Raw genomic sequence first — 24,756 nt, 5'->3', positions numbered from 1 at the left:
CTGTCACTCTTTAGGAATCCTTTTTGAATTAAGGATTGAGTTTAGATGAAGGTCACCCCTCTCTGCTTCCTCCCTTGCACCTCAAACTTAAGAGGAAAAATAGTTCTCTGGATAGTTTCTCCAAGGGTAAAGCTCCAGAACTCTAGAGCTGAGTCACAGCGAGTCACATTTTTCCGACCCTGGTCCTCTCTCTTTACCCCCTAACCTGCCCTCTTTAGTTCAGCCTGTTTTCATCATCACCAAATTCCAGTTGTCTCCACCCCCATGTCTGCTTCCTTATCATATTCCTTGAAACAGACAGGAATAAAAATACAGGTTTGCTTCCCCATTCCCAGAACAGAGTTAGGGTTTGAGACCTATCCAGAAACCTCTCTCAAGCTGCCACCACTCATTGTGAACTCACTGTAAACATGGACAATGGAGGAGCAATGGCCTGGGGTGAAATGAATTCCTTTTCATTTAAAGACCATCAGTCTAGTGCCATGTACTATGCTATATGCTGCGCGTAAATCCATGAACTGAAAATCTGAGGTGGTCTTCGTTAAAAGTTTCCTCAGCACCAAAACCTGAATCATTTTCTTCTGCTTCTGTCCTATTTCCAGAAGATTCCCCCTGTTAGCACTCATGCCTGGAGAGAAGTCTTTCTCCCTCTCTTATGTAAGAAGAGAGCCTTCCATGTCTCCAACTGACACCTCATTCTGCCTATGGAGAGTGAACCTAGGATAACTCCACCCTATCTGGCATCTCCTTAGCACTTGGGATTCTGGCTCCTCACCAAGTTGGTAGCCTTGTGAGTTCTTCCTCAGGGAGCCCTGAAACCACATCTCTCAGAAGACCCAACTTAAACCCAAACATGGCTACAATGGGAATATGGCACCATTTGAGGGTGTGGAGAGTCCATGAGAAAAATGAGTAGACATTTTTGTTTTCTCAGCTCAAGGAACCTGTTTGTAATAGTGGTTCACTTTATGCTTTGAATGTAGCCATTGCTGCTCTGCCTCTCTGACTTATTTTTAAAATGAACATGTTTCTTTCTTCTCTCCCTCTTGCCTTCCTAATCTAAGGGAAAGAGGATTTTCTTCCTCAACCTGGGCAGAGTTATCTGTCCTTGAGCACACACCCACCACATGAACAAAGTAATTTGGACTTGGGAATAGCACCAGAAGATCTAAGCAATGACTATCTCCCAAATTAACAAGTGAATTACAACTCTGGACAGAATACATGGAATGTAGCCTTCGAATCACTTTTTAAATACCCCCCACACCCCACTTCCTCTGATCGGCAGAATCACAGTCTCTGGGACAGAAGTCCCCTATTTCTCCTTTGCTAGCAAAGCAATAAAACTTCTTTTCTCCTTTTCCACAAAACTGTGTCATTACTGGACTGGCATTGGGGACAAGGATGGAGTTTTCAGTGACATGCGAGTGAGAGATTGCTCACACACTGATAAATCACTGTGGTGGAGTGTTTTCTCTGCCTTTTCAGCATCAGGCCACATTCCTTTATTTTTGGCATTGTATTTGACTCTAAGTGTGTGGAAAGAATTAGGGGTTGGGAGGCTATGGCTGTGGAACCAGAGGAAGGCTGCGTTCCAGGCATTTTACTCTGGTGTCCTGCTGAGAGGTTGTATGGGTGTCATGATTTATAATGGTCTTGAACTTAAGAGATGGGAACCTATTAAGTGACTTCTGCAAAGCTGAGGCAACAAGCTGTGAGCCCAGTGGGTAGATTTCATTGTAATGGACCCCATCTGGGACCATCATGAGGTTGTGATTAATTAAGTCCCTAATCACAACCTCATGAACTGCTCATCCCTTCCTGGATTCCTTCTTCCCTCCTTCCTGTCAGCACAGGATGGGTGCCCCCGACCTAAAACCTTAGCACATGCCAGAAAGTCACACTCAGTTTGCTTGTTTCTCTTTAGTGGTGGGATACTCCTTATAGTCCAGGGGTCTGGGTCTCCTTATGTCACTTCAACTTCAGCACTGTGCACAGAAGGTGGTAGGTACCATATGAGTGCTTAATGACCAGACATGTTTGAGAAGATGTGCAGAAGTAATCCCACCAGTCTCCTGCTTCCACATGGTAACACGGAGGTATTACTTTTCTCAGTGGAGGATGAAGATACTCTCTCACCACTTCAGAAGGGAAGGGTGGGAGAGAGTGAAGAAGTGCAACTAGCACCATGAGAGTGAACGCTGGTATTCCATTTGTTTTATCCCCCCTCTGAATTCTGAGCAAGGAAAGCATTTCCCTCACCCCACTATTTGATTCCTCACCTCCCTCATGAGAATAAATTGGGATATAGTATTTTTATTCTTTGTGTTATTCTATACTCTCCACTTTAAAAATAATGACTGAGCTTGGCATGGTGGTGAATGCCTGTAATCTCAGAGGTTCAGGAGGCTGAGGCAGGAGGGTCGAAAGTTCAAAGTCAACCTCAGCAACTTAGTGAGGTCCTCGGCAACTTGGTGAGCTCTTGTCTCAAAATAAGAATATAAAAAGGGCTGGAGATGTGGCTCAGTGGTTAAGCATCCCTGGGTTCAATTCCCTGTACCAAAGTAAACAAATAAATAAATAAATAAAATAATGACTATATTATTGGCAAATCAGTAAAATAATTATTTTTGTTCTATCTGTGTACAAGATATTTCTTTGGCTAGTTGTTTATTGTAAGGATTAGAGGACCCCAGGTAACATCAGCCCCGGTCATGGCAAGTACTTCTCCTTGTGTTCCTGCTCTGTAGGTTGCTTATCTTTCATCTGTCACAGGTTTGTCCAGCTATGGAACAGCATAATCACACAAGGGTGCACTCCTCTTTTGTACCCCTAGTCATCTAAATTCCTACGTATTGTGGCATTTCAATGTACAGTGAATAATCATTTATTTATTTTCCTCTTATTCTGGCAGGCAATTTGCTTTTTATTACTTTTTATGATTTTACAGGTAATATATATTCTTCTGGAAATAAGTTGTATTAAAAGTTACAAGGATGGAGGATGGAAGGAAATTCATCTCAGATGTGGAGACTACCATGGAAATATTTTCATACATCTTTTAAGCATATAAATGAACTCAAATAATTTTATGTGAGTGCAATGTTATTATATTTATTTTCATTTTTGCTTACTCTCTCAGCTTGTGAGATTTCCCCCTCTAAACAAAGCCTAATGTGATTATTTTATACATTTTCTATATGTACATGTGTATGTGCATACACAACCAACAAACTCACAAATGAACCTACATAATGTGCTTTCATGTTTTATTTAAATAGATTAATATATTTATACTTTTCTGATTATTTCTTTTGTTTATTACTCTATTGAGTACATGATGATAATGGTATTCTCCAATTTTTCATCCTTTTTTAAAATCAGTGGAGTTTAATTTACAATTTTCCCCCACTACAAACTTTGACAATAAACATTTTCTAACATATATTTCACTGAGAGGCTCTCTAGAAATGGGATAGTTGACCCAAAGATAAGGTTTTATTTAACTGAGTAGATATTGCCACATTACTCTTGAAATCAGTTGTAAAAATTTATATTTTTTACCAAAAAATAAGCAAAAAAGTCCCTTCATATGCATTTTCATTTTTATCAATCCACTGGGGGTGAGAAATTTCATGTCACTGTTACTGTAATTTGTACTTCTCTGTGAGTTTCAGTATCAGCTTTCTGATTTATATTTAATTACTGAATATTTCCATTAAATAATGGCTTTGAGAAAAATATAACAGGCTCTTATATGCTCATAACTGAGCTGAAACAGCTATTTAACATTTTGAAATAATCACTTCAGATACTTCTTGAATTCCCTGTATTTTCAACCAATACCCCTTCCCTTCACCCCTTTCTTAATGTGTTTAAAGGAATTCAGTCACCCAAGCTATTCTATCTCGTCCTTCTAAGGATAACCATTCTCCAGTAGCATGTATCCACTTAAGATTTTTTCACCTTTCTTTTAGTACATATCTATTAACTTAGAGAACAAAATACTTCCGTAATTTGGGCTACAAAAATATGCATGGCATTTTAAACTCAGTGCTGTATTTTAAAAAATTTTTGCATGCTGCAACAGGTCATTTAAATGCTCCACTAGATTCCTTTGGGTGACTAAATCCCAGTTAATTCATTTCTACTAAAGTAAAGATAGTGTTCTGGGTTTCTCACGATTACCAACAGAGCAAGGACTATCCTTTTATCTGTCTCCTTGTGTATATGTAGGAAGTTTCCTAGAATAGACACTTGGAGTTGGAATCACTGCACAGGGTTTGTTCGGCTTTGGCATCCCTGGATATTGCCACATGCACTGCAGAGTAGTTGTCTTTCTCACCAGCTGGGCAAGACAGCACCTGCTTCCCAAGCCCTGCCCATCCTGTGTGCAAACTCAGGGACACAGGCAGCTCTCTAGTTTTAATTTTGCATTTCCCTTAATTACCAGTGAAATTCAGTCTTTTCTAATATATTTAATGTCTATTCTCGAGTTTCTATGAATTGGCAATTCAAACACTTTGATCATGTATCCATTTTGTTGTATTTTTAAATTAATTTTCAGGAATCCATGTATGCTGGATACTACTGTTGGGTCTCTAAATTATAAGTTTTCTATTAGTTAAATGACTCTCTTTTACACTTTTTGAGACCTATTTTTTGGGGGGAGGGATGGAACTGGGGACTGACCCAAGGGGTGCTCTACTACTGAGCTACAGTCCTAGTCCTTTTTTAATTTTGAGACATGGTCTTGCTAACTTGATGAGACTGGCCTTGAACTTGGGATCTTCCTGCCTCAGTCTCTCAAGCAGCTGGGATTACAGGGGTATACCATCACCACCAGTCCTTTTTTTTTTTTTTTTAATTGAGTTCAAGCTTATCAATATTTTACTTCATGGTTCATTGTCTCTGCCTGGTTTAAGAAATCCTTCCCTACCAGGGTATGGTGGCACATGCCTGTAATCTCAACAAATCAGGAGGCTGAGGTAGGAGGATCACAAGTTCTATGCCAGCCTCAGCAACTTAGTGAGATCATAAATAACTTAGTAAGATTCCCATCTCAAAATAAAAGAGGGCTGGGAATGTGGCTCAGTGGTTAAGCACTCTGGTGTTCAATCCCCTGTACAAAAAAAAAAAAAAAAACTTTCTCTGTTCTGATTTTATAAATATATTTTCCTAGTAATTAGCTACAGAAAAGCTAGGTAATGAGAGGATGCTTAACTTCATAGGAAACTGTTTGGTGTAGCCTCTAAGAATCTATTCAGTTCAAGGTGACAAAGTTGTCTCCTGTGCACACTTTAAATATGTGCAGTTTATTCTGTGTCACCACCGGGTTAAAAAAGCTGTTAAAAAATTAGAAATACTAGGTGTTTGACAGATAAGTATTCGAGTGATTTTAGTTTGCCATTTTGTTAAAATAGCAGAATAAAATTAGAATTTTAAGTATTTATTAGGGGTTTGAGTATATTAAAATACTAACAACTTTTTGAAGACTTAAAGTAAGTGTTTGAAGAGGAACACACACACAGGTTAAGATCAAATCCTTGTTCTAACATTTCCTTCCTGTGTGTTCTTAGATAGATCACTTAACTTCTCTGAGTCTTGGTTTTCTACAAACTAGGAATGGTAACCACATATCATAAATCTGTACTGATTAAACAAAGAACATTTGCAAAGAAGATTCTAGAGAGCCTGGTACAGAAGCCTAGAATTGTTAGTTTCCCTTTCTATCCTATGTAGCTAGACCCCTCAAAGGATGGTTCTTTAACATATATGTACTGCACACAGTTGAATGACCATGACACAATACAGCCCCAAGGAAGAGGTGTGCTGCAAGATATTCCCAAACTCCAAGGGGCAGATTCTGTGAGAAGTTCAATGCAAAGCTGTCCTGGACTATGGGTTGTTCAGAGCAAAGTCATTTTTATTGTAATGAAAATTTAAAAGGCAATTACATTAGTTATACATATACATAACCGACTTAATAACTGTTAGTCATAGAGAACATTCAAGAAATACAAATGATTTATCCACAGCACAGTTCACATCCATAAGAAGAAAGGTTAAAGGACAGATGATTAAGTGCTTAATGTCCACTAAAGCCTGCTTGTGGAATCTTTCTTTTTTAAGAAAACAGATTGTTAGAAGCAACCTGCCCACTCCTGTGCAGCCTTGAAAACCCCATTTTGTTTGTCAGTGTCCCACAGACTTTGGCTAGTTGTCTGGCCATAAAACCAGCTCTGGCCACAAGACCCAGGCACACACCTACATGTGTGTGTGCACCCTCAAGTGAGGCTCTTCAAGCTGTCCAGGGTCCAGGCAGTGGAGGAGGAGGGGGTGGACAGAAAGGTGGCTTATGGCTCCTCAGTGCACAGGATTCACTAGCCATAGGGGAGCATGGATCCCTGGTAAGATAGGACACAGCAACGTAATGACCAAACACCTTTCTGGTAATGCTAAGGGCGTTTCTAGTCTGACTTGTTACTGCTAGAGTTGTTGGGTAACTGGCTTGTTCTTGTTTATGGGACAGGTCATGACTGTTAAGAAGCAGGTAGCCCAGGCAGGTGAATGATCTCTGTTCTCATAGAGCTCATCAGCTGGCTGAAGAACTACAGGTAGGGAGAGAGCAACTAATTTTCCTGGGGCCTGCCTCATCTCTTGGTTAAATTGACTGACTAGAAACACCAATATCTGTAAGCCTGACTAATCTGGGGAACACACAGTTGCTTCTTTGACACAGAACAGTTAAGCTCCCTGGTGTAAGTTCCATTAACTTTCATAATCCTTCCATCCCTACTATTTGCAATACTTACTATTCCTGACATAAAAGAAGGATGTGTTGGCAAGTAGAGAAGGTGGCTGTAATGGCTCTTTTGTTCCCTGAAACCAACGCTAAAAGCAAAGTTAGGAAGGAGTGACACATAGGCATAATATTCTAGAACCATTCTTGGCCACTCCCACAAGTCATCGTGCAGTCTTGGTGGAGTCTCAGTATGGCTGCATTTGTGCCCTTGAAGCAGCTTAGGAAGCCACTGCATGGTCCCTTTCTCTGGAAAACCTACTGCTTGCTTAGGTAAGGAAAGCGAGCTTAAAGGCTAGCAGCAAGTCTGCTGGGAAGGAAAGGTTGGTTCTATTCAATCATAATGTTTCAGTCACCTCCTAGGAATAAAAACTTTGTTGGCTACCCCCTAAATTCCTGTTCAAAGGAGAAAAGTAGATGCAAGGTCACCAGGAGGAAGGATCCTTTATTTCTTCAATGTCCCCTCAGTGCCAAGAAATAGTCATGGCCAAGGTGTTCACCTCTGGTGGGCACCTGAGAAAATTCCCTGATTTCCCTCTGAAAAACAAGGCAAAAACAAACATAAGACCCCTAAATTCATGAAGTTACAAGCCAAAGGCCACATGAAGTGTATTTTTTACTTCATTGTAAAACACTTCTTTGCTCCAAAAGCTATTTTTGTGTCTTTTTTGGAGACAATCATGCTCATGGCTAGGGCAAGTTTGATGATGTTAGGGCACAAGGGGTAGCAGGGAAGCCTCTGGGTTGGAGCCAGTTCTTCATGCACCTACACTTAGGACCAGTCACTATCATCTACATAAGGATTAAGAGCCACTGCAGAAACTAGTCAGGGCTCCACCAGTCTTAAAACTGAGGCTGGTTACTGGTCTTCTATTGGGTGATGTTGGGCTTTCCAGGTGAAGTTCAACAGAAACACAGGGCACATGGATCTCCCTGGATGCCAGATAGGCTGCAGTGTAATACGAGATCTTCAAAGTACCAAAGCAATTCTCCCCCTAGCTCCTTCCTGCATGCTGGATTTACTCTGTTTTCAGGCAGCCTAGAACCAATGCCAGAATCCACAGGCAGGGACAATGAGTTGTTTCTGAGCATTGTACCACTAAACAGTGCTTGTGAGAGGTTCCCAAGGGGACCCTGGAGGGACCTGCCAGGGTTTTCCCACAAGGTGGGCCCCTGCACCTGTGGACTTGTGTGGTTTCTCTCTCACATGGGCATCAGTGGGTTGACTGATGGGGATGAGAAAAGATGGACAGGAAAAGAAGGAAATACAGAAGGCTAAGAGAGTCCTTGCCCATGAAAAGTGTATGGGAGGAAACAGGAACGTGAAAAGTGGGGGATGGAGTCCTAAACTCATCTCCTCAAGTCTGAGTTCAGGGGTCACCCAGGTAGAAACTTCTAGAAGACATATCACATTCCTGTCTTGAGACCACCAGAGGAATTCAGGACCCTGGCGGACATGTGACAGAATCAGAGTTGGAACCAGAACCAGAGCCTGAATCTTCTGCCTCACAGACCTGTATCATGTCCCTCCCAAGGTACTGCTGTACCTGCTGCCAAGAGAAGCTCAGAGGCTCAGGTGGCCAGGAGGAAAGTGGTCTAGGGTGCACTTCTCCACACAGGCATTGGTCCCAAGCTTCCTCCAGGTCACTGAGCAGAATGTGGCATGGGACCTGATGAGGCTGGGTATCCTACATGTGCCATCCACACCTGTATGCCTCTGTGACCTCGAGGTGTGCCTTCCTGTAGGTTCTGGATGGGGAAAAGCTCCCTCTCCCAATGGAGCAGGGCTGGAGGCAGCTATATGGAATTGGAAGCACGTGTTCAAGCCTAGTGGTAAGGGCAAGCACTCCTATGAGGTTCCACGAGAAGGACAGGGTTGGTTCCTCTAAAAGGAGGGGCTTGGATCTACAGCAGGCATGTAGTCCAAGAACTGACCTATTAAAGTAAGTAGGTCTCCAGCACTGGCTCCTTGTGACACTGCTGAAGGGCCAGCCTGCTGAGTCCTGCCAGTTCGTCCAGCTTCCAGGCCCGAGGATGAGCATCCTCCTATCAGGGTGCTCCTAAGCTTGGGGATGGGGGCCACTTGTTTCAGTTCTCACACTCACTACAGACTTTGGATTCTATACACTCACTCTGGCCACACACGTTGGACACGAGGCACAACATATTCATTAGGACAGAAAGTTCATGTCTCACTGCACAAAGTAAATATGTCCCACAGCACAACAGGCACACAGACAGATTAGCAGAGCTGAAGGGCGTCCACTCTGCGTCCTTGTGCCACTTGGCTCCAGTGCACAGAACAAAGGCTCGGCATCCTTCTGGCCTCTTATTCCAAACCCTGAGCCCCACCTAGCCACAGTAGTGAAAAGCAAGAAATGTGATTCAGCACCCGCAGCCGGTGTGATGGTGTGCTGATAGCTCTAGGCATCGACTGAACTTTTTATGTGAGTAAATTATCTATTAAGAGACTATTCACAACTGAATTTAAGGACCCAATAGGCTCACCTCCCAAGCACACACAGACAAAATACAATAAATACAACCAGTTCCCAAACATATAGCAGGGTCCCTGGTCAGTGGCTGAGAAGCCATGGCTGTGGATTAGAGCTGAGTGATGCTGTGCCTAGGGAATGTGGGGGTGAGGGGCTTTTGGTGGGGGGTCCTGCATCAGGGCAAGCCAGGCTAGGGGGGTCCCATTCACATGGGCAATGATGTCACAGCTTGGGTAGCACTCTACAGTGGGAGCCTCGCTCTGCCCGCAGTTACTCAGAAAATGGTGGGAACATGCCCAGGTCAGCAAAGTCTTCGATATTATAGTTGCCAGTCCCCTGGGTGGGATCTCCTGGCATTGGCAGCATGTCCTGCAGGAGAGAAGAGAAGAAAGCCATGGGGCAGTCAGGTTCTCTGCCCGTGGACTGGGTACGTCCCAGGAGCCCAGCCTGACACTCACCCTCACAGCCACCTCTCTAATGGATAGCCCAGGAATATTCCCCAACCTTCCAAGGGATGCTCTGCAGGGATCCTCAAATGCCTGAGACCCTAGGAAACTGTCCTCCCCAAGGAGCTGCCATGCTAGCAGGTAAACAGCAATAGGACACGACTTTTGTACATCTAACATGGAGCCAGAGAAAGAGGGTGGGTATGAGCCCCACTGGTGGAGACAACCCAGCCTGGCACCAAGCAAAGTACAAATGATTGTAATGTGACAGAAATGCTATGCAGCCTAAGGGTGAGTGGAGAGATCTGTGGCCTGTATTCACTGTGTGTAGCAGACTTCAGCTTAAACAAGTCCTTCAAGTTTTCTGGACCTCACACTACCCACCCAGAATAGAGGAGTAGCAACATCTCAATTCCTTATGGTATATGTCCCATTGTGTTATTAAATTCCAAGCTCATGTAATACTGCATGAGAAAAGAATTCTGTGGACAAATAAGTTTGGGAAACAAGGCATACTTTGCCTACCTCCTAGAAATCCACAGTCCTCACTGGTATAATAAAGGTTCTGATAAGCCCTGTAAGAAAGAAACTGAATAATTTTGTTTAACCAGTGTTTCATAAACTTATTTGACCAAGAATTCTTTTAACAGTGTGACCTTGAAGACCCCCATTAGGAAATTCCATTTTCTGTTAGGAGGTATAAGATGGGCAAAGGTTGGGGCCTTACAGGAGGAAGAAGGGCAGTCATAGTAGGTAAGGGGACACAAGGGAAGGGCTAGAGTAGGTACTCCTCTGCATGCTGAATAATATGTTGCCCCTGTGGAATCCTGAGCAATACCTGGGCTCTAGACCTGTGTCTGTGAGGATGCTGCTTGACCTGGTAGGAAAGAAGCTTGGGATGAGGGTGAGGGTAAATGGAGCACTGACTCTTGAGAAGCCTCCCGTGCTGTGGTTCCTGCCCCCAGTCCTATTCTGCAGGCAGGACAGGGCAGGGCAGGGCTCTGGGGCCCTACAGGGGGTCCCTGGGTTCTGTTTGCAAGGATCTGGTGGGATGGGCCTCACTGTGGGTAGAGGAGGAATCAATGCACTCAGAACCTCCCATAAAAACAATTGTGGCTGAAAGCAGAGTTGAGGGAACTGTAAGATCCCAGGTACTTCTAGCCAGTGGGCAGCACTCTTAGCCTACACCAAGAGGGGAGCTGAGCCAGGACCAGCCTGGTACTAGGGCAAGGCCCTGGAGAGGGATATCTCCCTGTCTTGGGTACAGGCTGGTGAGGAGCAGTCAGGGCAGCCAAAAGTAAGGGAAGCCTGCAGGGTAGACATGAACCCAGCACCAGGACCAGTCTTCTGCTTATGTGCCTCTATTGGGCAGCTCTCAGCAGGGGTAGGGAGGAATCTCTAATTGTAGCCTCCTCTTTTGTGTGCCTCAGTTCAAAGGCTGCAGGCCCCTTCCCCTCCCTGAGTGCACTGCAGTTTCTGGTTGGACAGGATGGGACCTTCTACTCCTAGACCCCCCTCTAACCCCAGGCCAGGCTAGAACTCACGCTGGCTAGCGGGTGGGCGGTGATGCGGCAGAGACTGAGGGGGAAAGGAAGCAGAGAGAAGGCGCCGGTACCTACGAGAAGGCGGTGCTCGCTCGATTTACCTGGAACACTTCAGTCTGACCGGGCTGCTGGTGGGAGTGCTGCTCACCGCTCTGCTGGCCGTGGTGCTGGCTCTGCCACTGTGACCAGACTTCCGAGGGCCTCCCCTGGAACTGCCCGCTACTTTGTCCACTCTCAGCTGAAAGAGCCGATGTACACTTCTTTAAAAGTCATCCCTGACACTTCTTTAAAAGTCATCACTGGTTTCATGAGACTTAAGAACTACTGCAGGTCCAAGGGCCCCACATTCTTGGGAACATGTTCACTTTCCTATCTTTCTTCCTCTGACTGACAGATAAGATGAATGGATAAAAGGCCTGGGACCTCTCCAGAATGGTGCAGGAGCTTAGCTAGAGGGGGTTTTCTCTGAAAACCACCTGCCAAGTGACTAGATGCTCCAAGTCTTGGAGTCCTCTGTTCCGTTGTGGCTGCTCATGAGGGTGCTCATCTGGATTCTAGGCACACAAGGGACTGGCAGCGTGGGCTCGAGAGTCCCTCTCGCTAGCCTGTGAAGGCAGACGCAGATTTCTGGACTCCTGGACTCCCCTCTATCCATGGGCTGCTCTCTCACCTGGCCTACTAGGGAAGAGGCTCACCTCACAGCTGCCTTCACAGTCACCAAGCTGTACCACTGCTTCTGCTGCAGGGCAAAGCCACCCAGTCCCATTCCCTGTAGCTCTCTGCCAAGTGTTCCTCAGCATCTTAGTATTTCTTAGTTTGTTTGAGAAGGAAGGAATTTGAGTACTCTCACATGGGAAGATAAAGCTTCTCTGTGGGATCAGCAAAATTACTTTATAAATGAGAGCTGCTTTGCTTCCTGCTACAGTTTACTAAAAATACCCAACAGGAAAACAGAAAATAAGCAGAATTTTCTCTAAAACATTTTAAAGATTCAACCAAAGAGAAATCTTCAGAAAAAATGTACTTTTCATTTACTTTTTTTTTTTTTTTTTTGCAGTACTGGGGATTAAATCCAGGGTCTCACACATGCAAGGCAAGAGTTCCACCACTGAGTTACATCTCCAGCCTGAAAAAGTACCCTTTAAAAAGGTTATTTTAAAGTATATCAAAAACCTTAGGAACCCCTCTTGTCACACCCAGTGTCAACCATATAGGAACATTGTGCATTGTGGAGAAAAAGGTGCTCTGGACTGAGCCCATCTTTTTTTTTGGGGGGGGGTACTGGGGATTGAACCCAGGGGCACTTTACCACTGAGCTATGTCCCCAGTCCTTTTTATTTTGAGACAGGGTCTTACTAAGTTGCTGAGGCTGGTCTTGAACTTGTAATCCTCTTGCCTCGGACTCCCAAATCTCTGGGATTATAGGTGTGCATCACTAGCCCAGTTCTATCTTGCCCCATCTTGCTTTTTCCAGTGGCCATCCCAAATTACAGACAAACCTCACCTACCCACCCCCAGCCTGGGTGCCTGGCTAATGTGAGGTGAGATCCAGGGAGAAGACTACCTCTCTCCCTCTCTCACACACATTTCTATACTTACTGCCTGACACAAAAAAGGGCTTTAATACAACATGTAAGTTCCCTGTAGCACCTTGCCACTGGTGGTTTTCAAACTGTGCATGATGAGAATGGTTGGCAAGGAGTTCTATACAATCCAGGCAGGTACATTCCCTTCTTCAGCATAAGAGGAAATGGAGTCTACTGTGCATAGAGGGTTGTGCTATAAGAACAGGCATCTGGCAATCTGAAATGTCTTTTCCTAAGACTCCCAGACTAAACTCAAGAACCAGAAGAAACTCTAAAAGTCAAGAATTTGCTGTTCAATTGCAAGTTTAAGACCAGCCTGGAAACTTAGCAAGACCCTGTCTCAACATATAAAACAAACAGGGCTGGGGGTGTAGTGCAGGAGTAGAGCATCCCTGGTTTCAATCCACAGTACTTAAAAAAAAAAAAAAGTCTAGAATTAGCTATGGGTAGACAACAGGCATGGTTCACAACTGTGCTAAATTAAATGAGCAGCTAGGGTTCTGACTTGACAGGCACCAGTCTAGAGCCTCAGAGGCTAGACACAACCTGGTCCACGGTTACTTGGTGGGAGGGTGGATGTGTGTGGGATGCCCAGGGCAGACTGTGGAATGCCCTCAGGTGTTGAGGGAGAGAACTGCCTGCAGGTCTGCACTGGGATGCTACTTCAGCAGGGTCTCCTGCTGAACACTGCCCATCACAATTCAATGTCTACAACCCTTCCTGACAGCTGTGTGTCTACCTTGCTATCCCATTGCCATCCAATGACTAAACACACACACACACACACACACACACACACACACACATGACATCTTCTTGCTTTTCCCTTCTCCTCAGCCCTGGCCATTATGCATTGCCACAATCAATCCAATAGGCATTCAGAGTTCTCATTCTTCTTGATCTTTCTCAAATATTCAACATTCTGCTGCTTTTTTTGGTAATATTCTGTTGACTTCCCAAGCCTACCATTGATTTTAGTTCTACTACCCCTTATAGGGTTCCTTCCCTCCCATCAGCAGGCAAGTTTGGAGCAACCTTTTCTATTCCACACACTGACCTTTCACTTATCATGTGGCAAATATTTCATGAACACCTATCCTGGACACAGGCTCCATGTGACACTGCACACACTAGAGAACAAGAATGCTTCTATCTTGAGGAGCTTCCAGCATGGCTAGAAGAGTGAGCAGGCAGTTCTACAGAGAGTCGCTATCAAGGATAAGAACCCTCAGATGGTATCTTAGTCATGGTAAGGAGGAAAGGCTTTGTGGAGATCTCAGAAATTATTAGCTAGCCAGGTGTAGGGCTTGGAAGGAGGTGTTGAAAAGAATTCCAGACACAAGGATCAGTCTGTTCAAAGGTCTGAGAGTAAAAGAGGATGACATCATCCAGGTTTCCACAGGTGGCTCAGGATGGATGAGAACTGTGGAACCAAGCAGGTGATAAGAGATGAGGCTGCAGGGTGAGACAGGGGTCAGGTGTGACCACCAGTGTGACTGATTTTGAGGGTAACAGAGAAACACTGGAAGTTTCAAAGCTTGGGTGCAGCACACATAGATTTGTAACTTCAGTGGGTGAGTGGACAATATGACAGGGAAAAAGACAAGTTAAGAAAGGGAAGGAGCAGACAAGAGGAGACAGAAGGAGACCAATGAGGAAGAGGTTGCTATACCAATCCTTGCAAGAGAGATGGTCACTCAAGGCATGGAACATAAGCAGGCTGGAGAGAAGTGAATGGATCTTAAGATAGGATGGTGGAGGTACCTAGACTTATGGATTGCTAACTGAACTGGCTGCACCGAGGGGTGAGAATGGGAGGCACTAGGGATGACAAAATCAAGTTTCTAGTGGTAACTGCCATCCTGGCTTCTCTCCTGATTTATGGATTCATCTGTCTGTGCCTGGGCCATATGACTGAGTAGTATCAAAGACAATTTCAACTCCTCCTGCTTAAAGTGATCATGTCTTCTCCTCCCATACCCCAGAGCAGGAGACTAGGACTGTCACCATCTCCTTTCTCTTAATACTTCATGTCCAGTCATGAGGGTCTGTCAAGTTCCCACCTATGTAAAAACCATCTCTCAACTTCCACCTTCTTTCTTCCCATCCCACTGCCACGACAGTGCTCCGAAGTTATGCCTGCACTTAGTGCTCCCAGCTCCCGATGCTGTCCCAAAGCAGTGTCCACTGCTTACAAAATGCTGGATGGTTCACCATTGTTGTGCAGGAAAGCACTCAGCCTCGAGTATTCCTGGAGGAGATGACCTCAAAACATGACTTGAGGGATGAGTCCACCAGTCATGGGACAGGGCAGTTAAGGGATATTGAAAAGTTGTTTCGCTACTGGAAGTGGTTGCTTTCCCCCCATAAATTGGATATGTGACCTCTCTGACTAGATGATGAGCATGAACTTCATTGACCCTCCTGGATGATAGCACTGTGGGTTTTTAGCCTAAGTATGACCAACTGCAGTGAAGACAGATGGCCGGCAAGGGCTACACATGGCCTGCTCCCAAAATATACACGCATTTTTCTAGACAAAAATCCATTGTCTCCCAACATCCTTGTGTTACATTATTGTTCTGAAAGCCCCCATAAGCTGGGTTCTAGCCATACTATTTCTTCTGGTCTTTGGCTTCGTGAGCTAGGCTAGGCTGCTTTGCCCTGGCTGGATATGTGGGCCATTGCCAGGTCTGGTGCCTAGATGGGTCATTATTGCTGCTACCCTTGAGATAGCCAGGTGGGCTTGCAGACCACAGGTTAGATCTTGAGGAACTTTTGGATTTCTAGGTTATAGGAACAGACATGACAACCTCCTTTTCCCTGTGAGATTCAGTTGATTTGGAAGTTGCTCTGCAGGAATTCAAGTCTCATTTGAGATCCTGCTCAGAGGTCCTATCTGGTTCAATTTAGCTCAATGGTTCTCACCAAGGGTGAAATGTCCCCAGGGGACATCTAATGATGTTCAGAGATGTTTCTTATGATCATAAACAGAAGAACATAGTATGCAGAGGCTGCGGACACTGTTAAATATCCTATAATAAACACACGCCTCCCCAAGAAATAATTATCTAGCCCCAAATGTCAATAGTGTGGAGGCTGAGAAATCCTGCTATATAAAGTTAACAAAGATCATTAGAGGGCCAGCTTATCTTAAAATGCCTTCTAGGCATCTCAGAGCAAGGACCAAAAACTTCCTGAGTTTTCTGACTAGAAATTCACCATTTCAACACTAACTAGTAGGGACAGGGAGGTCTATAATCCTTCAAAATTTGCTAGTAAAAATGTACAGTGCTGTGTTTGGGGCTAGGATTAGGATCTGGGGAATAAGAGGGGACAGTGTCTATAAATATTTCAGATCACTGAAATTCTGTCTGCTCCCTTCAATGAGTTTACCCTCCCATGCTCCACACTCTAATTATACATCCTATTTCTCACTTTTTGAAAAATGACATTTTTGTAATGAAAAATTCACTCCATTCCCCTCTCTGTAGTAAATCTGGGCTGAGTAAGGTGGGTTGGACGGACTTGTCTTTTTTAAGGAAGGGTAACATCAGAAACGTGTTTCTTATGCTTTGCAAGAGGCTCATCCTTGGGTTGTTAGTGTCATGTATTGTGACCTGAGTTGATCATGCATGAGTGAATTTCTTTAGCTACCTCAACCTCACCTAAACTGAAAAGCAGATGCTGATCAGAAAGGCAAGGACATGTTTGTGCTTACTAAGCCATTATACCTGAAAGCATGCTGCTAAGAAAATAATGTAATGTGGGTCAAATGTATGCCACACTCAGAACACAATGCAGCAACTTTGAGCCACTTCTTTTTGAGCAACCTGTGTGCCGGCTCCCTGCATTTCTCCAAGAAACATTATATCAGTGAGCAGAGGCCTGTGGTAGTTGAGATAGACAGAAACTGACCAATATGGGGATTCAGATCACGTGTATATGTGCTAGTTACCAATTTCTTGCTCTAAGCTCTAAGTTCACCTTTGCTTTGCTTTGTCAAACCAGAACTGGGCCCTGTGGACATTTCTCCTGCACTGACTGATGCAGTATTAGATTTTATCAATCAAGGGTACTGGAGAGAAGCATGAGTATAGAAGAAGTGTTTCTCTTCTGGGTTCAGGTGGGATCTTCCTTCTCCCAGGTGTCTAAGAGCAAGCAGAGTGCAGAGGTTGAGCGGCACCAACTCTTCAGGCTTTACCAGCCTGAGGGCTGTGTTCATCTGCCTGCACCTCCTTTCACCTGGGGGTGAAATTTTGGGCCACTTGGGTGATTTCTGCAGACCAGTTCTGGTCCACATGCACCCTCCAGTGAGTTTGTCAGCCAGTGGGCAGGCTGCTTCTGGCAAGTTTACCGCTGTGACTCTCTGTGGCAGATATACCTTTCCCAAGCCAAACCTCAGACTTTGTGAGGTGGGTTCTCCTCTTCTGAGTTCTTTCATACCCAGTCTTTAAAAATTTTATTTTGAGGCAGGGTCTTGCTAAATTGCCCAAGCTGGCCTTGAACTTGTGATCCTCCCAAGTTGCTGGGATTATAGGCATGTGCCACCATACCTAGCAAGACTGTATATATACATTTTTTTTGTATTGAGCATTGAACCCAGAGGTGCTTTACCAATAAGCTACTTCTCCAGTCCTTTTTATTTATTTATTTTTATTTTTTGCAGTACTGGGGATTGAACCCAGGGCCTCATGCTTGTGAGGCAATCACTCTACCAACTGAGCTATATCCCCAGTCCCCTTTTTATTTTTTAAATTTAGTGACAGGGTTTTGCTGAATTGCTGAGGGTCTCCCTAAGTTGCCTGATTTAAATTTGTGATCCTCCTGCCTCAGCCTGTGCAGCAGCTGGCATTATAGGCCTCCACCATTGCACCTGGCTCTCAACTCTTGTCCCTTTCTGCTGCTGCCCACCTGTGCTATTACTGTATTCCTTGGGCTCCTTTACCACTTTTTAATAACTTAAAAAAAACCTTTAAACTTTCCTTGTTCAAATCACTACTGGCCTGGTCTCCTGATTGGGCTAAGCTGCTGCACACCCTGCATCAGACTGGTCAGCACTTATTTCAGTGGATTGAGTGGCTTCCTTCTGGATGCCATGTTTTACATGACTAGGTTTTTGCTGTGACCTAAGCCAAAATGAAAGTGAAGCTAAGTATGGGAACACAAATGTGACAGTAGAAGAGCTCCAGATAACTCAATAGACCTAAAATGGAGGAAATGCTTTGGATTGAGGCTTGAAAGCTCCTGGAACAAAATCCACATGGTTCACAGAAAGGCAAAACCCAGGCAGGGTACTTTTCCCATTCAATGTATTAAGTCAATCTGTAAAGTTCTCCTGGGGATTCCAGCACTGCTGCAGCACTGTTCAAAAGTGACATGTTATGTGGTTGCCCCTTTATGTCAGCCACCTGAGCTGAGGCTATGTGATGTTCAGTGTGTCTGCTCAGCAGGTATTCCAAACGCCTGTCTGCTCCCGCCCACGGCAAGGAGGGGCAGGAGCAACTGCTATCTCTCTGGGTTCTGGCATCTAGTTGAAGGTAACTAGCTGAGCTCATGTCCCCTGGGTGCTGCCATGCTTTGGGACTCACTGATGCCCACCATAGGCCCCTAGGCTGTGACTGTCTTATACATGTACTCAGTTACATGTGTGTGCAGGGCTAGGGCACTGTGTCCATTGCAGATGTAAACTTTCCTGTTGCTTTAGCTGTTTTATGTTTATTTAATACCTAATGAAACTAACCATTAATGGAAACTGCTCTGTTTCTCCTTTATCTACCCTTCCATCTGCTCTGCTTCCTATATCCCCCAACTCTGCCCTCAGAACAACCTCTGAGGGTGTGAATAAACAATCATCAGGCTCTGTTCCTAATCATACACCCTCTTTCCTCTGACCTTGACCAGTTTGCCCCCACTACCAGTCTACTTCCTGAAGCCCTGTGGAGCAGAGGCTGACCCCATGGTCAGCAGGAGTCTCATACTCTGCTTCTGTCCAAGTTAATACATAATGTTCATGGTCAGGCCATGCAAAGCTTCTCAGTCTTTCATATCTGTTTTAGAGTCTCTCTCACATCCTCACTGAAAGGGTTCCAGATCCTTTCTCATGAATACAGATCAAGGGATATATCCTTGGGCACCTAGATCCTGCTTAGTTCTGAATCCTCTGAAGGATGGATGAGAAGGGGATGGACACACCAAGCACTGAGAAGGAGCATAGTCTTTGATCCTGGCTCCCCAGCATGACTTTACCACTTATCAGCTATGCAGCTTGGTACAGCCTTGAGCTATATCAGTCTTGTACCTCAGTGTAAATATCTATGAAATGGGAATAATGAAGGTATTTTTCTCTTAGGGCTACTGTGAGCAGTAAAAGAATTTAAATATATAAAATGTCTAATATAGCCTTTACTGTCTGGCATACAGTAACCATCTAATAACAATTAGCTGCTGTCATAATCATCACCATTTGAGAGTGAGACAGCACTGAGGCTGCTGTAGAAATGGCCGCTGGGTCTGAAGCATCATCTGTGTGACCCTGTTCTTAGCATCAGAATTGGGCAGTGATGTCCACCCAGGGATTTGTCTTTCCTGTGTTCCATCTCCATTTACACTTCCAGGCCTGGTAATTGCTTGGTGGTAATTGCTTGGCAGGGAAGTGACCTTTCCACCTATCTTGTTATGGTCACAATGAGGTGCTCCAAGGCCTTCCCAGGGATGGATGCTCACTTTCCTCTGGAGCCTCTACTGACATTATGAGACACACTGGTCAACCCTATTTTGTAGCTGCCAGGGCCCTCATGAAGGACATACAGGACCTGGTGCTCACAGAGGTGTAAAGTCAGAGCAGAAGGTCCCTTTTGCCTCTAGGAAGGTCTAGATATCTATGGTGCTTTGAGTCTGCAAAGGCCCACTTTCAGGAGGGAGGCAAAAGGATCTCTCCAGACTCAGATGTACAGGATGTTTTCACATGTTACAGTAGGGGAGGTGGGTACTCTGCTAGCTATCAGAGACCTCGACCTCAGGATACGTAATGAGTTGAGGGTTGCTAACCTGAGAGCACCTGGCAGAGGCTGCTCCTTCCTGAAGAGACACTGTGCTTTTAAACCTAATGCCATTCAACAACACATAAGGGTTGATCATGTGAACATGACACAAGTAAACGGGACTGATGTTGGAGGGACAGTTGATATGAGGGGGACAACAGGCAGGGGTAAAGAGACACAGTTCTAGGACCCTGGGCTGAGTGGGGCAGGAGGTAAAGGGAATGCGGGGTAGGTGGTAACTCTACATTATGACCAGGGGCCCTGCAAAGCATTTTTCCTAAGGTTGTCAGACAAGTTGCTTAAAGGGAAGCTTGTGATATGACAAATGGAAATTTGAATGTTTAGGCTCAGCTTCATGCTCACCCAAGGATGATGTGCTTGCAGAGAAAAGCCTTGTATACCTCATTCTTCATGTTACTTAGTGACAACACTGTGATGAGGTAATAGCATCTTGGGCTTCTTACCAGGACCCTCTTGTGAAATGGAAAGGCCCTGAGGAGCTTTTTCAATACACAAAAAGTGAACAACAGGCAGGGCTCCTGAGACATTAGGTCCCTGAACCTTTTGTTAACAAAGCTGAGAAAGATGGGCTTATATGAGTCAGGATTCCTCTGTGATATTAAAAAAAGAGAAAATAAGTGTTACTGACACAATTGATGATCCCTATATTCTCTAGTTTTTCGAAATAAGACTTGGGGGAACTGAAAGTCCTTGCCGAGGGCCATAAAGGATCAAAATAGTATTAGATCACATGAGTGCATGGGGACATAGTTCTAGTGCCTTAAAAATGATAAAAGTCAAGTCTCACACTCACGGTCTAAGCATCTGGTGTCTTAGGAGCACACTGGGCCTCCTCTTCACAGTCAGAGAGAAGAAAGGCACTTGGAGACCTCTGGACCTTGTCCCAGTATTCTGGGAGCTTGGGGCTCAGCCACTCAAGTTTGGTATGTTCAGAAAACATTTCTGCTGGCTCTGCTAGGAATTCTTTCCCTCATCCCCACCTACCGAACCCTGGAGTCCTGTTGGCAAGACTGGAGTAGGCATTCCCGCTGGGCGAGGAGGTAGCTGGACTGGAGAGAGGACTGTAGGAAGAGGGGTCTGCCGGGTAGGTGTGGCTGGTTCCAATCCCGAAGGGAGATGACTGGGTCTTGCTGGACTGAGATGGGATTTGCTACAGTCAGGACAAAGCAAAGAGATGGCAGCATCACCCCAGGACCTCCACCCGTTGCCCACCCATTGCCCAGGCTGTCATTACCACTGGCAATCTGCTCTTGGGGACAGAAACAACCCTGGCTCTGCAGGCTGGCTGGGCAAGTGTTTGGGATCAGCCCACTGTGTGGGATCTTTGAGGACAGTCTGGTTGATGTCAGTCCCCAAGGCTACAATGATCTGGGTCCTCTGGTTTCTGCTTGTGGGGGCCTTAGCATTGTGGATATGAAGAACTTGCGTGCCCAATAAACATCTGTCCTTGCAGCGATTGCTAGGGAGCCAGGCATAGCACATTGTTGTGTGTTTACAGGCCCTCCTGGTGTAGGACCCACCAGAGATCCAGAGTGATGAGAAGCTCATTCTTTTTTTTTTTTTTTTTTGAGAGGCTCATTCTTTTTCTTTTTTTGGTAGTGGGGATTGAACTCAGGGGCACTCAACCACTGAACCACATCCCCAGCCCTATTTTGTATTTTATTTAGAGATTCTCACTGAGTTGCTTAGCACCTTGCTTTTGCTGAGGCTGGCTTTGAACTTGCGATCCTTCTGTCTTAGCCACTGGGATTACAGGCATGCACCACCTTACCCAGCAAGAGGCTCATTCCTTTTTTTTTTTTTTTTTTTTTTGTACTGGGGATCGAACCCAGGGCCTTGTGTTTGCAAGGCAAGCACACTAACAACTGAGCTATCTCCCCAGCCCAAGAGGCTCATTCTTAATGGAGGGGCTCTGAGTGCCTGACCTGTTCCTGCCTGATTCCCCCTGGTCAAGGCTGCAAGGAGAAAGGCTGCTGGATCAGACATGGTGCAGTAGTTGGGGACCTAGCTTTCAAAGTACCTTTAAGAGGGTGAGTGCTCCTGAGTAGCTAACTACTGCAGGGTGTTTGGCTCCATCTGGGAGCACCAACCCATCCTCAGAAATGGGATTCACAGGAAGCACATGGTGGGTGGTCTGCCACTATGGGCACCTAGGACAATGCCTTCACAGATATGCATACCTGTCCTGGAAAGGGTGGACGACTCCCTGTCCATGCCACCTGACTCTGGTTTAGTTGCCGGGAGATCTGGGACATGTTCTGGCCTGTTGAGGAGGAGGACTGAATATCATTCACTCCAGGCACATGAACCACTGAGGAGCTAGAAAAGAAGAGAATGTGTTTACCCTGAGAGACTGCCCCGTTTTGCATGAGCCCATGTACCCAGCCTGCCATGCTTGGCCCTTCTTCCTGTGCTCACCCTCCAGTGACACTGGGAATAGCTTCTTCTGGCACTCCCAAGCAGACCTGCTATGTCCAGTCTTGTATTCTTAGCCTTCTCCCCCTCGGCCAGTGTCCTGCATTTCTCTTCTCTGCTCAGCTCCATCCCTTCCATGCATTCATTGCTTTCAACAGATGATGTGATTCCCAAGAAGAGAAAGTGTCTCAGAATACAAATCAGTCTCAGTGCTAACATGCTCTTTGTGCTTTGGTTAATTTATCCCTTTGGGGTGCCTGGAAGGCTCAGGAAATAGGCTGCAGGCTGTCACTTAGTTTCAAGCAGAAAGACAAGCCTGTCAATGTAAAGCTGCTGGATGGGACTCAGTTCTGCTACTGCAAGTGCCAGGCTATTTGTTTACCTCTTCTGCCTTCAGTTTAATTTAACTTGGTAGGTCTTTATTAGGCACCTGCTGTGTGCATCACAGTGCTCAGTGCTCTTTGCATGTCTTTTGCAAGTGCAGTCCCAGACACTGTCACCACTCCTGGGCATGCACCGTCTGTACCGCTAGGCACTTCTTCTAGGAGATTTCCCCAGCTATGCCAAATATATGATAAGTTCATTAAAGATGGAAAAGCTGGGAGAAGCCTTTTGTTTCAGGCCCTTCATCCTGCGTTCTTGGGATGAGCTCAGCGTACAGTAGGGTGCTTGGGTGCCCAAGAATAAACTGAGTAGGGTGGCTGAGCCCAATCCCAGAAGACTCTTGGTGGAAGTAGGTTTTCAGCTAAGTCTTAAAAGAAAGGTAGGTTATAGATCATGGATAAGATTGGGTATCATTTTACTAAGTGTATTCTAACAGTTTCTTTATATGCTAGCTGGTCCCTCTTAAAAATCACAAACCAAGTTCAGTTACTAATATGAAAGGAGATGCCATTTCCAGCCTCCTACAATAAAGCCTTAATTTCAAATAAGGGCTCCCTGCCCGTTCTCCTTCCTGATGAATGTAGGACTTCACAGACTATTTTCCGAACACTGTTCTTTACAGAAGTCTCTCTGGTACCTGCTCAGCCCTCAGTGCCCTGGGAAAGATGCCCTGGCTGGAAGAGACGAGCTTCTTGGGGAAAAGTGCTGTCCAGCCTTCCCAGAGCCTCTGGGCTGCCCACCGGGGCACAGACAGCTCAAGGCTCCTGGGAGCACAGCAGAAGGACTCTGGGTGAAGACATACTTAGGGATGCCAGAAATGGCTCTGTGCTAGGGGTTCAAGGCTGCCCATGACTGTGGCAGGCATTAGAATCCTTTATCCCACACCCTTTCCCATCCTAAACCAGCTTAGGTTTTTTATATTGACAGGAAATTCTACCATTTCTGCAGGCATTAGCCCTCACAGATACATCCTGCAGATTGGTACTGAGCAACCCCTTCCCATGCTGGGTTCTGCCGAGGTGCTGGGGTGCTCCCTGGACCTCTCCCCACACAGCCAACTATAAGCCTGCCTCTCCCTCTCTGTCACTCCCCTCCAGTGCATCCATGCTTTTATTTTATGACAACTGAATAATGATGAGCTAAACTGTTTGTCCTGAGCACCACTCTGTAGCTTCACTCCTCCACTCTGACCACACTGCCACCTGGAACTGCCTCCAAAGCTGCATTACATTGTCACTCTTCTAAAAATCTATCAACAATCAAGTCCCAATTCCCTAGCATGGGACTCTGGGACCCTGCAGTCTCACATTGGCTTCTCCTGCATGTGAAGCCTCCTCCAGTTATTCCTGCCTCCCAGGCTTCGTGGAGCCTATTCTTCCTGCCTGTGCACCATCCCACAAAAGGAGGCAGAACTTCACTTTTGTTTCAGGCTGAGCTGAGGAGCTGGCCAGGCCTCCAATCACATCAACTCGGGTTGGTCCCTTGTCTTCTCTTTGACTCCTGCTGCTGTTCCCTCACTGCTCCCCTTTGTCCGGCTTGGGGGACAAGCAGCAAATGAATGTGAGGGCCTGGCAGGGCTGGTATAGGATGCCTGATGTCCATGTGTGTGGACAGGCTGAGTAATGAGAGATGTCTGGAAGCTCTGACCACTGCTCAATAGAACTCTCTTGTTTTGCTGTACCCAGACCAGAGGGTAGCTGCCAGGGTTCCCCAGAGAGCAGGGTTCCTCAGGGCAGCTGCTACTGAGTAAAGTCCAGCAGGAGGACTGGTCAGAACTATTACAACCTCTTCTAATCCAGGGCACAGCTGCAGAGTTACCCATTCCTCTCTGGGAGGTCTGTCCTTAGACCAGCAAGGATGTGAGGTTCTTACATCTTGTGGTCAGGGCAGTCCCTTGGCAGGGCCTTTCTCCTGGGCATCAGGTCCACCTGCCTAATCCAGATCCCTGCCTGCACCTTGAAGCTCTGCTGAGGCTCTGTCCAAATTCACCAGAGGCTGTGCTATCTGAGGAGCTCTACTT

At 45.6% G+C, this 24,756-nt stretch overlaps 1 protein-coding gene across 5 annotated transcripts in view; it reads right to left on the bottom strand.

Moving 5' to 3' along the window:
* Positions 1–5,908: 5,908 nt before the first annotated feature.
* Positions 5,909–24,756, bottom strand: part of Arnt2 (aryl hydrocarbon receptor nuclear translocator 2) — a 178,356-nt gene continuing 159,508 nt past the window's right edge. For 3 of the 5 annotated variants that reach the window (XM_047540658.1, XM_047540655.1, XM_047540657.1), the window contains exons 16-19: positions 22,118–22,256; positions 20,922–21,087; positions 11,389–11,525; positions 5,909–9,666 (exon numbers count right to left, since the gene is read on the bottom strand). In XM_047540658.1, coding sequence (XP_047396614.1) covers positions 9,568–9,666; positions 11,389–11,525; positions 20,922–21,087; positions 22,118–22,256 — 541 coding nt within the window. In that variant the 3' untranslated portion in view covers positions 5,909–9,567. The remainder of the gene's footprint in view (positions 9,667–11,388; positions 11,526–20,921; positions 21,088–22,117; positions 22,257–24,756) is intronic. The other 2 variants (XR_007107127.1, XM_047540656.1) reach the window with 2 other exon arrangements.

This window comes from Sciurus carolinensis, chromosome 2 (assembly GCF_902686445.1).
Source record: "Sciurus carolinensis chromosome 2, mSciCar1.2, whole genome shotgun sequence".
NCBI classification, from domain to species: Eukaryota; Metazoa; Chordata; class Mammalia; order Rodentia; family Sciuridae; genus Sciurus; species Sciurus carolinensis.
The sequence above is the reverse complement of the archived record's forward strand: the minus strand, read 5'-3'. Positions and strand labels throughout refer to the sequence as shown.